This window comes from Cryptomeria japonica, chromosome 4 (genome assembly GCF_030272615.1).
Source record: "Cryptomeria japonica chromosome 4, Sugi_1.0, whole genome shotgun sequence".
NCBI lineage: Eukaryota > Viridiplantae > Streptophyta > Pinopsida > Cupressales > Cupressaceae > Cryptomeria > Cryptomeria japonica.
In genome coordinates this window covers 35,627,959-35,641,066 of record NC_081408.1, presented here as the reverse complement: position 1 = coordinate 35,641,066, position 13,108 = coordinate 35,627,959, and the positions used below count along the sequence as shown (strand labels likewise).

The following is a 13,108-nucleotide window of genomic DNA, read 5'->3' as shown; positions in this document are numbered from 1 at the left end:
GGTTTGATAATGTAAAAGAATATTTTGATTCATTTGATGAAGGTCAGAAACAAGAAGTGGTGAAAGAGCTAATCAATTACTTGTATTAATAAAACTAGTTACCACAAGATATTAAAAAGGACATTTCTGATTATTTATATTCAGTTCTTAAAAATAAATTGAAAAGGGTTGTAGATAAGGATCAAGAAATTATTGATAGATTTTTTGTTCAATATTTTCTTGAGTTGTCTCGAAATGATTTATTAGCATTGCTTGCTAAGTACATAGGGCAGTTTCATTCTAAATCAAGGAGACTGAGGTTATTGGATGGAAAGTTTCAACCCATTGAAGATGATACTCATCGTATAACTCAAGATATTCAAAGGATGAATGAACTATTGAAAGGATATGATAATAAACCTGGTCAAACTGAGACTAGAGCTCCACTGAAGTTGGAAAAATAAGACATAATAACACCGGATGTTGTCTATCCTGTCAAGAATAAGGATGACACAAGCTCCACACTGATCATGATATCAGTGGATGAAATTGAAGATATTGATGATACTGTTGACCTAACCGGAAAATACATTGAACCTGTTAAAGAAATTGAACAACAACCAGACACTACTAATACACATGAAGCAGCTAAAACACTGACTACAAAACCAAGTGTGGATATTCAAGCACCACCAGTCAAGGGACACACTATTGAAAAACAATTTCCACCGGTCACTAAAACCACTCTACAGGATTAGTTAGAGAAAGAGAAAGAGAAGCCAAAGGAAAAGACAACAGAGAAAAAGGATGAAAAGGAAAAACCAAAGGTGAAGCATAAAACTGATGATAATGACTCAATTAACATACAAGGACCAATTGATGTGGAGAAATTGAGCGCATCTGAACTTATGGAGATTGCTTCTATTATGCAATCTAGAGCTCAAAAGAAAAGTTTGAAAGAGAAAGGAAAAGAAGTAGAAACAATTTAGACTACCATTGACAATTTGTCAAGTCTCCTATCGGAGATTGACACTGGTAATTTGTCTACCTCTATTGCCAAGCTTGGACAACTAGTTACTAATGCTACTGACCAACTAAAATCACTTGAAGAGGAAACACATGCCTTAGTTGAAAAAGATTATAGAAAGAAAAGGGCCGAGCAATTACTTTCAGGTATTGATAAAGGCAAGATTGCTTTATCTGTGAGTATAGATCTTTAGAGAACTGCTAAAGAAAAAGGAGGTAAAATTTTGACTACTATATATAAAATTTCTTTCTTCTATTCTAATTTGAAATAAATTAAAGCGTGAAGAAACAAAGAAAGAATTAGAGCGGATAAGTGATGCATATAACCCTGTATAGTATTCAACTTTAGATTTTGGCAAATCGGTTAATTCTTTACAACATCTGCTAGATGTTTATGATTTGGAACAGGTTAAGAAAATTAGATCCTTGAGAGAACTGAAGAACTAGTTGATCCCAAAACTTGAAATTCTACAGAGGGCATATAAGGATTCTGAAGTAGTTTTGGCTACACCAGAGATGAGCACAGTGGATTCTATGGAAGAATTTACTGCACAAGTTTTGACAAATGTTGAGATCACTAAAACATTGTTAGAGACATGGGATAATGATCTCAAGCATATAAAGTTTCATTTCAATGATATTTTCTTAAGACTTCCATTGTAAAAACTCTTATATTTATATATGGAGTTTTTGTTAACAAATTTTGATGTAATATATATATATATATATTACTTTTCAATTTGGCATTGTTGTCAAAGGGGGAGGCGAAATATGTATGTGATATAAATTTTTTTATGTACTATTAAGGGAGAGTCTGTACATTTTTGTAAGAACACTTAGTTGTCTCAAAATTTTTCTAAGTGTTGCCATCAATACCAAAGGGGGAGATTGTTGGCTTGATGATGATTTTTGTATTGGATGACTTTATGTGTTGTCATTGATGCCACACATATACACACACATATGTTCATATTGTCATAGTCATCTTAGTTTAGTTAAACTGGTACTACTCCTAAGTCTTCATATTGTAAACCTGTATCATATGTGTAGAGTAAATCCAACTGGTATGAAGGTGTCTAAACTAGTATATGTAGGTAAGATACTTGATTTTGGTCAATTCCATTGTTACCAGTTTTGAGATGTAGCGGAGAGAGACAAGGAGGCAAATGGAGACAATCGATATATGAGTTTTATGTGGTGAACACTAAACCGGTATCGATGTTCAAACTAGTTTCATAGATTATGTGATGAGTTATCACCGGTCGTGATGTGTTATCTCTAAATGATATTTTTGGTTATGATTTGTGATGTGTTATTGAAGATTTTCTAGATACACTGAACCTAGGAAATTGTGTTGATGTTCTTGAAGTAGACATGAAATCTAATGTCTATAAAGAGGCATTGTGATGAGTTATTTTGATATGCAAGATATGAGTTGTGTTATGAGTTAGAGTTGATGCAATTTATTGAAGGAGTTGTATAGTATGTCGGTGATGTAGTATTAAGTGAGCAGAAAAGGATATATACAAGCAAGATGTTCTATTTCTAGATCATACCACCTGTTGTTTTCTAATCACTACAACAGTTAAATCCCCTAAACAGGTAAGCTCTAACAAGCTTCATTATACAAATCCTCTAACAAGGTGATTCATTAACTTGGATCTAAATCCTCCTCTTAGGTTACTTTTAACTAGGTATAGCTCCTAACAGGGCTTTGGGATCTTTAACAAGATTCGCTCCTAACAGAGCACTTTGTACACCTTAGTTGGTCATCTACCTATTACTGCAGATAGTTAACTTGTGAGTCCCATCTCACCGTTGTTTTTCCCAGCTGGGTTTTCCACATATAAACACTTATGTTAAGGTGAATGTTTTACTTACTATGAATGTTGTTATAACACTTTGGATTGCATGCAAAGTCTTAAGTAAACTGGTTAATGTTTTTTACTGGTCTCGATTTAAAGTGTTATTATTTTTGCTATCATTGATTCACCCCCCCATCTCAGTGCTTTATAAGTCTATCACCAACAAGGTTTTCATAACTATGTGGGGGCCTGACACAAGACTCACAACTGTGGAAATATTAAAACATTATGAAGAGAGTCTTCGAAGACATACATGAATAAAAGATAGGAGAATAGGTTTTGAAACCCCTTTCAAAACACGATAAGGTTCTTAATCCCACTATTTTATGATGTTATAATTTTACTTATGGTTGTTGTGTTTAAAATTGTGATTGTTATTTAATATCTTTATATATAATTCATGTTAGTGTTAGATGATTGTTAGTAAATGTGAGTATGATATTATATTATTGGTGGATAATTATTCAATGCTTTAGCTATTTTGATATTGGGTAGGTATGTTTTTGATTAAGAAAAAATAGGTTTTAAGGAACCCGAAACCTGCTTACAATACGAAAGATGAGCAAGAAAGAAACAAGACAAAACAGCTCCAAAAAACCAGCACAAAACCCAATAGCTAGGACTAAAAGACAACAAGGAGCCAACAAGAAATTGGCATCCAAAACCCATCATTACATATCAAATGAAAACTTTTATAGACTCCTCAGCGTTTTGAACCAAAAGCATCATAGCCTTAGCAGCTTCTCTCAGATCATTTCTCTCCTGTTTTAGCTGGATATCTTTCGTTTTGGTCTCCATCTTAGTGGTGTTCTGCCTAGTCCTTTGCCTGGAGATTTGATGAGTGGAGCTGGAGGCTGGTACATCTTCAATGATTACCAAGTTCTTATCCTAATTTTTCCTCTCTAAGTGATCCACCGAGGCATTCATATTATGTGACGAAACTCTTAATACGTCAAGACTGTGGTTCATGAAGCTTTTCAAAGCCTTCTCAGTTTGAGCAACCCGAGTGATGATATTACCTTTATCCTCCTTAGCCTGTTCTTTTACAATTCTGATAACATCCTCTAGATGTTTCAAATCCCCTTTTATCAGGTCTTTTTCCAACTAGTCCTCCATCTCAATTTCCTCCTCAGCTTCACTAGTTTCCATCTCCTCATTCTTTTTCCCCGAATTTGTTTCCTTAATCAAATTGTGTATCTTATTTTCTAGGTCCCTTTGTTTGCTCTGAATGCTAGTAATGTTGTCAATAACCCATTTCTGGAAGTTGAAGGATTCCAGAGTGCAATTACAGTTAGTATTCAAAATAGTATTCGCCAAATCCCTACCCTACTCAGTGCCCACTAAATTAGGGTTGTCTTCCTCCATAGAGTTTAGGGAATTCTTTCTATCCAAGCCCATAGGGTTAGAATAAGGGTTTTCATAATTAACATCTTTTTTCCCTTCTTCGTCTTCTCCAATGTTCTCATCCTTCTCACTCTCCATTTTGTCTTAGTATCCTTCCCCTTTTCATCCTCCAAATCACAATGCACCTCCGTTTCCACATTATCTGTATCAGCTCTCTGTTTTTTATGGGTAGGGGCATTAGACTGATCCTTATTTGACTTAGAATCTTTATAGCTCTCAGAAACATGTGCATTAGTAACCAGGTGATCATCCTTGCTAGCCCTAGCTTTTTCCTTCAGGTATTCATAAATTAGCAAGATAAACCCCTGATGGGCTATGGGGTAAGAATTAGGCTTTTTAGCATGATCAACCAAGCTCTCATTTAGAGAAGATGCTAAGTAAAAGGGAAAGGAGATTTTAACCCCATGGTGGAAGTGATTAAGAATCGCAAAATGATAGTTCTAGATTTTAGTAAATCTACCATCAACCGTGAGAAAATCCATCAAAACCCTTAAAACTTTCTACCAAAAAGACTTTACTTGTTTGGGAAGGTAGTAGGAGATGTTGTCTTTCTTGGCATTCTCATCTTCTGATTTTGGGAAGTTTTTAAACACTTCAGCAACATACTTCCAGTCTCTAAAGAATTTAGTGCCTTCCTTCTGAAGACCCATGACCTTCGCAACTAGATCCTCATCAACTTTCCATGTCTCCCCGAACAATGTGACTCTGTTGTTGTTCTAGCCCCTAGCAAAGCCATGTGACACCGAATTTCTGCTTCCATGCAGCTTTTCCATATAGTTGGTGAAACCATCTCTATGAAGCCTCCTCCATACTTTTTGTTCACTCTTCCAGTTTTCGTAGCCAAGGGGCTCATTCCTATTTAAGTTACCTCCCATTTTGAATAGCAAGTAGAAGTACCCAAAGGTGTATCTCACAATCTGCAGGTTTAACCACAAGTTCTTGTGTAAAATTCTGGAATAACAAAACAGAGTCTCTTCCGTAGTTTTAAAGCTAATGTTAATGGCCACACAAAACCAACATTTATTATTATAATCCCCATCACACATTTGCTCATAGAACTGATGCCTAAAAGCAATCATTAACTGGCAGTTCATCTGCCCCCAAACTATGTCTTTGATATCCGGACCCCAGAAGATAATCATGATTTTAACTTGACCCATTGATGCGATCAAATAATAATTGCTCTCTAACATCCCTTTTACAATGGGTCTCTCCAATATATTTAACCTCCACCTCTAAATTGACCCCTTCATTAGCTAAAAGGTCCACAACCTTATTGCCTTCTCTTAGAGTGTGAGTTATGATAATACTAACATAGTCATTTAATAATTTTTTAGCACTTTCAACTAAGTTAGTAATATTCCAAGAAATAGAACTAGTACCTTTAAGGGCCTGGATGATATTTAGGGAGTCCCCTTCCAGCCAAATTTTTTTAAATTTGAATCCCTGAGCAAGCTGGAGGCTTTTTAGCATGGCCAGAGCTTTAGCCACAGGATTATTTTGGACCCCAAAAGGAGAAGCAATAGAAGCAATACAGACACCTTGAGCATTTCTGACGACTCCTCCACCACTAGACTTCCCAGGGTTACCTTTAGCCGCCCCATCGAAATTCACCTTTATCCATTCATGATCAGGAAATCATCAAACAATATTATCTCTCCTATTCTTATTGTCAGATCTGCAAACTTTGTGAATTAAGTTCCATTCATTAAGGATGCCTTTTTCAATTTCATTGATATCAGTAAAAAGCCATTGTTTATTGTTCCTGTGAGGAATATTTATGTTTTCTTTTATAGCCCTACAAATTTTTTCAAAGACCACCTGAGAGGTGCACTTAGCTTCCCTAAATATTCTGTTATTTCTCTCTTTCCAGATTCCCCAGCAAGTCATGGGGAGGATCAGGGACCAAAGGTTCTTGATAAGAGGAAAATTGGTGGGGAATGTCCATTGCCAGATAATTTCCTTGAGACTCTTGTGCATGACCCAATCAACTTTCCATTTTACCTAGAACTTACTCCAAATTTCCTAGGTAAAGAAGAAGTGGAAAAACAAATGATCAATCGATTCTTCCTCTTTCTGGCATAGCTCGCACCTGTTAGGGAACATGAAACCTCTTTGGACCAAATTGTCAATAGTTAGGATCCTATTGTGAGTAGCAAGCCAAAGGAACATATTGACTTTAGGGATAAGAATTCTGTTCCAAACTTTACCCCAAATGGGGTTACTGGTCTGAGTGAAAGTGTTTTTGTAGGCTGAAGCAACCATAAAGTCACCTCTAGGATTACTCTTCCAGAGAAAAACATCATCAATATTGGATAGATATGTTAATATTTTCTTGAGTGTGCAATTGTACATCATCCCCATAATTAATTAAATTTGAGATTGTCAACTTAGTTAAAATGTGTTGTATTTTATCAATTTCTTGTCTCACTTGAAGTCGAGCCACAAGATGTGCGACATTGTGAGCCTAAATTTGAATCAATTAATTGTGGATAAACCCATAAATATACTTATGGAATCAATTAGTTTGTGTGATTGATTAATTTATGTAAATCTATTAATTAATTTATAGAAATGCATACAATGAATATCATGTTCAACTACCCTATATTTTGGTTGAAAAATTATATTTTATTTCTATAAAGAGAATTTTTTCCATTGTTTCTCACATTAAATTATTTAATTAAAATAATTTCATCGTGAAAAAAATTAAATTTTAATAAAAATAATTATTGTTATTGTTTGAAATGGGAAAGGACTTTTGGGAAACGGTTTGGAACAAAAAACTAATGGAAAAATCCCATTTTGGGTGTTGGGATTTGGAAGAGTATCTTTGCTTTTTTTTTCCCCTTCTATTCTAGGGGAGAGGACCCAGTAGTTGAGCACCCTGTGTGGTAGTGAAAATTAGGTTTATAAGTTTAGGCATGCAAGGTCGACCTATTTCCATGAAAGCATTACATTAGAAAGGAGTGAGATCAATAAAATCAACCTCAATTGTATGAAAAGAGCTTAGTGCTAATTAAATTCCACTCCTATTTATTTTGGGGAATTGGATACTGAAAATATGAAAGTTCAAAGCTATGTTTGGTGTAGAGCTTGATCAGCCTCCAAATGGGATATTTTTGGTATGTGGCAACTAGTCACACTAGTACTGTACACTCTTAATGTATCGTCACAGGGTTTAGGGGGTGGCAGCCCCCGAGAATGTTTTTCGCTATTTTTGTGAAATAAAACTGACATTGACAAATTTTTTTTAAAAAAATGGCTTTGTATGTTGCCCTAAAAATTGCATGTTATAAGCGGCTGGAATATACAAGGCATGAAAATGGTGTTGTACTGATTTACTGGATAATATGAAAAGATTGGATGGCTGTGTTTTGTGGATGTAGCCCATCTTGGGCGAATCGAGTTAAATCTCTGTGTTATTTGTGTTGTTTTTTTTTCTTCATCTTTGTGTATTCAAATCTGCATATAATTTTTAATTTGTATTTGCTCTAGATCTACCTAATCCCTAACAAGATAGAGCTAGGGCTAAATATGAAAAACTGTCATAAATAAACATGAACACATATTTGTAGATTTGATATGAAGCTATGAGTACAGGTCTATTAACTATTTTGAAACCATAATGTTCCTTAGATGACAATAAAATTAACTATCTTGAAACCATAATGTTGCTTATATACTACTCTATTAGTTTGATAAGAAATTCGCTAGACAAAGGAGTGCAGAGTGACCCCGTCCTTCACTTTTTGCACCTATAAAAGTTGAATTTGTTTGTCTCTATCTACTCTACCTAATTCAAGATTTACGGTTCCTCAACTATCACCCACACACAGAAAGAAGAGAAAAGGTGTTGTGGATAGGGGGCTTCTAAGTCAAACCCTAGATTTGGAATTAAACCTATAATTGAAATTTGAATTGAAATATAATGGAGATGTAAAGGATGCCTTTTGGGGGCAGAGGCTAGATCTGAACTAAAATGCTAAAACTTAAAATTTTATACCTTGATGAATCTTGCTTTGAAGACTTCATGCAAGGATTGATGTTGTCATGTAGGATGTTTTCATAAAATCTTGATCATGGATGGCATCTTGAATGCTACAATCTGAATGCTTGACCTCTCCTTTAATGTCTTCAAAATGCTTTAATGCATTGCTCACTTGAATTAAATCTTTCTCTTGAATAATTGAATTGTGAACTTCTAGAGAGAGATGTTCAAATGAGGGGGTAAGGCTTGGTTTTATACCCCACTACATCAAACATGTTTGAAATTTTGAGACAGGCTGACATTGGTACGGAATTCTCACCCACATTTTATGACTGTTGTTGGACCAACATTGGGCCCCTTTCGTCAAGACAAGGACGCTCAAAGCGCAATTGTCCTAGGGCATCTTTGTCTAGTCGATTAGGGCTGAATAAAGGTCCACAAATGACATGCTAGGTTAAGCTTGAGAGTTGAAGCCATTGTGAGAAAAATCAAACATGGTCAAAGCACAAAAGACCCAACCGCTAAAGTGAGCCCTAAGTGATGACGAAAATTGTATAGGGATGCAATTTACTATGCTACACACTCTAGCTTAATGGTTTTCAAAATCGTAAATGGATATTTCAAATCATTCCCAATTTTATATAGTACCTTACTTGGCAAGTTCCATGCTTATAATCGAGGCTTCAAGGCCACATCATCAAACATGATGCCGCATTAGCATGTTTTTTGCCAAGATGTCCAAAAAGGCCCAAAAAAAGAGACCAATACTTTTACACTAAGTCATGTTTTATTGGTGTACCGACATGGCATCACATGATTCGTTGGGTTTTAGATCTAAGGGATACATATTATTCAATTATGGGTAGTCATCTTGAGACAACTATTGGCACAATATTGTTAAAAAATATTAGACATTAAATCAATAAGTACTATTATAGCTTTTGGAACAAACTCAGCTACTAAATCTTCTCCTTATCTTATTTTGATTTGTTTTTGTTTTTGAAAAAATACATAAATTTATTAGAAATAAAAGATTATACAATAGATATCAACAACCTCGAAGAAACCTACCAGGATCTTAAAAAAAACAGCCTGGATTGAATACAAGAAAGCAATGTTGATGGAGATTTGTAGATTTAGATTTCGCCACAGATTTTGTGGATAGTGCCTGCTTTGTGACAACATTTTCCTTCTTTCTTCGTGATAGTTTTAGTCAAAGCAAAGTCCAAACGATGAAACGGGGTGGAAAGCCATTCTGTCCCATCACTCATGAAGATAGGAACTTACAACGAAAATTTTCTTTGAAAGATTGGGAGTCGGTGGGTTCTAGTTGTACCTAAACTTAAAGGAAACGGCATTGAAAATATGAATGAATGAAAAGACATGGTCATTTAAAGATTTTTTATTAATTGCCCGCAGCTGCTTGGAAAGAGTGGGACAGCGAGGGTTCTACTTGTCAGCATGAAGGATATTTTAAGAGACGTCTCTTGGTATTTTCACAGTAAGCAGCCGTCGGTAATGGAAAACAGTAAGAGTGGAGGAGAATATTAATATGGTTTCAATACTCCATAAAATCTTATCTTTAGTGTTTTAATATTTGGAAATGAAATTCCCACGAAGCCCTCAGAAAGAGTTAAGCAGCCGGGGTGTGGGGCCCTTCTACTTCCGGACTTGAACAATACGCGATTGAAAATTTGTATGTGGGCATTCAAGAATTTCTATGAAGTTGCAAGTAATTTTTTTCAAAGATTCCACCTTTTTTGTGCAGCTGCTTGGCAAGAGAGGAACTGCACCTTAGCTAGATGAAGTCAATTGCATATTTAAAGATGTCTCTTTGTATTGTAAGCACCCACAGTATTAGTTCTCTTCAAGTACTGTAATAAGGATGGCCGGTGCAATTGCGCAGGGTGTAATTGGCAAACTTACTGAGATGATAATCCAACAAGCAGCTGAAGAAGCAGCGCTGGTGTTCAACTTCACCCGGGACTTTGACTGGTTAAAGGAAGAGCTCACAAGTATAAGTGCTTGTCTGGCACACGCAGATTCACGGGCTGTGCAAGAGAAGTCCGTCAAAACATGGCTGCATCGCGTTCGGGACGTTGCCTGGGATGCGGAGGACATTGTGGAAGAGTGTGCTGTTCGCCGTCTTTATACTAGCATCTACAATCCCGATGAACTATTTTTCCGCTCTAGAATGGGAAAAAGAATTCAACAAGTGAAAGAAGGAATCAAATCCATTAGACAAAGTGGAAAGCAGCTCAAGCTTTTCCGTGATTTAGTGCCGCCTGCCTCCGAACCGCCATCAAGCAGTGCAGGTGGAAGTGCAGGTGGAAGAGCGTGGAGGGGAAATAGTCTCCTACCCCGCGATTCCCACCCTGTGGCGATTGAACCCAAACTTCAACACCTTATCTCTTTGATTGATGAATCAAATGTTCCCGTCATTGCCGTGGTGGGGATGGGCGGAGCAGGGAAGACGTTTCTTCTCCAAAACGTTTTGCACAGAGTCAAGCAAAGGTACGACCATTCGATATGGCTTCCCATATCACAATCATATTCTGTTCATAAATTACAGTGCGATTTAGCGTCGCACATGGGAGATTTAGAAGTTAGGGTGAAAGATGTAAGCGACGAGCGAGCGGCTGAGCTGATTCATGCCAGTTTACAAGGAAAAAAGTCTCTCATCGTGCTGGATGATGTCTGGAGGGCAGCTCGAGAAGATAACATCATTAGGAGCCTTGGTCTTCCAACTGGGCATGACAGCCAGTGTAAAGTGCTGGTTACAACAAGAAGCAGGGATGTTTGCCAAAACCTTGGCGCTTTCCCTTACAAGATGGAGCTTTTATCAGAGCAAGAGAGTTGGGAGCTATTCTGTGCTCATGCTTTCGCTGGTAATCCCCCACCGTATCACCTTCAAGTGATAGCTCAACAAATTGTAAAGCAATGTGGAAGGTTGCCATTGGCTCTCAAGATAACGGGAGCTTCTCTATCCGTTTGCACAGAAATAAGTCAGTGGAGCTCCAAATTGCATGAGCTCATGGAGGTTGCTAATGTCAATACGGACCCAGTTATGAAGATTCTCAGATTAAGTTATGACTCCTTGCCTGCAACTCTTAAGCCATGCTTTTCTTATTTGTCCTTCTTTCCTCAGGATGAGAGAATAGATTGTGAATATCTCATAAATCTCTGGATAGCAGAAGGATTGATTCCACAAAAAGAAGATCAGTTGGATGTTGCTTGGGGTTATTTATATCAATTGGCCAATCTGTGCTTGGTTGAAGTATGGGAGCGTTGGAGTCTTATCAAATATTGTAAGATTCATGACTTGCTATTTGATTTGGCAATAGATATATCTAAAGAAAACAGATGTACATTTGATGTTGTAGATGTATTCACATCCATGAAAAGAATTTTATTGTTTAAAAAAGGGATAATAGAGAGCAAGATCTCTTGTCCTAGGTCTCTCCGCACTCTGTCGTTTTATAATAATCCTATTGAAAAAATCAAGGCGAGCTTCTTCAGTCCAATGAGATTATTAAGGGTTCTCGACTTGAGACGAACTCAAATCTCCACATTGCCTCACAGTGTTGAAAAGCTAAAACTTCTCAGGCTTTTGAATTTATCAGGGACAAATATTGAGGAGGTACCAATCTGTGTGAGAAGTCTCAAGAGTCTTGTCTTGCTCGATCTATCTTACTGCCGACATCTGCAGAGGCTGCCTAAATGGATAAGTGCACTCAAACGTCTCCAGCATCTAAGTATACTGGCTTGCCACATTGGGCTGTTGAGTCATCTACCCAGGGAAATATCAGAGCTGGTGTCTTTACGAGTACTGAGATCAGATCTTTTAAGGCTTTCTGTTGAAGAGGATGGATTCTTAAAGTTGGAGGATGTCGCCAAATTACTCCGCCTCCAACAATTAAGAATAATTGTAGAGCATGAAAAGGGATTGAAAAGTATCGAAGATGGAATCCTTGCTCAGCTATTAAATATGCGCCATCTGTCAATATCATCTGGTTTCCCTACAGAATTGCATCTACCACACAATATCACTGCGCTGCAGTATCTGCAAACACTTTATTTGGAGTACTTTGCGGTGCCCAGTTGGGTTTGTAGGGTAACAAATCTGACACAACTCATATTAAAGGGTTCTGAATGTAGCGATTATCCGGCATTAGAAGCAATGCCGAACTTGATGGAGATGAGATTAATGGGTCATAAGAATTGTAGAAAAGTACCAAAGGCGTTTGGAAAGTCATCGGGGTTTCCCAAGTTAAAATTTCTGACTATTTCCAGCTTCCCTCTTTTGGAGGAGTTGCCGGATCTGGAGGATGGAGCAATGGCCGTCCTGGAGAAATTCAATTTAGAATGGTGTCCCAGAGTCAAAAATGTTCCAGAGGGATTGGAACAGTTGAGAAGGTTAAATAGTTTGGTCTATTATAAGTCAGGAACTGATGAATTTAGAGATAGATTGAGTGAAGGAGGAGAAGTTTGGGATAAAATCAAAGCCAAAAATCAGCATGTGAACATCACATGTTGAGAATAGGTCAACCAAAATATTATGTACTTTATCACAATTTTGTTTCTCTTTCTTTTAGATTATCTTCTAATTATTTAGTGATTTTGTAATTTAATTTATAACATAATTTTCTAATTACAATATTGGTAATTGTGTAGATAAGGGATTGGTAATTGTGTAGGAAAGTGATTTTTTAATTGACCAATAAAAGACATAAATTATTGGAGCCGTCTATCCTTCATACAAAAATGCAAGTCATATCAACAAAATGACATGGATGGTACATGAAATGGCATAAGACACAGGAGATGTGGACTTTGGAGATTG

At 36.7% G+C, this 13,108-nt stretch overlaps 1 protein-coding gene across 1 annotated transcript; it reads left to right on the top strand.

Annotated features, from left to right (window-relative positions):
* The first annotated feature begins 10,131 nt into the window (after positions 1–10,131).
* Positions 10,132–12,859, top strand: LOC131047826 (putative disease resistance protein RGA3). The gene has a single exon (XM_057981605.2). It carries the CDS (start codon positions 10,151–10,153, stop codon positions 12,800–12,802), a length of 2,652 nt encoding a protein of 883 aa, XP_057837588.2. The 5' UTR covers positions 10,132–10,150; the 3' UTR covers positions 12,803–12,859.
* The last annotated feature ends 249 nt before the right edge of the window (positions 12,860–13,108 follow it).

Coding starts and splice junctions, on each gene's coding strand:
- LOC131047826 (XM_057981605.2), top strand. CDS start 10,151: ATGGCCGGTGCAATTGCGCAGGGTGTAATTGGCAAACTTACTGAGATG.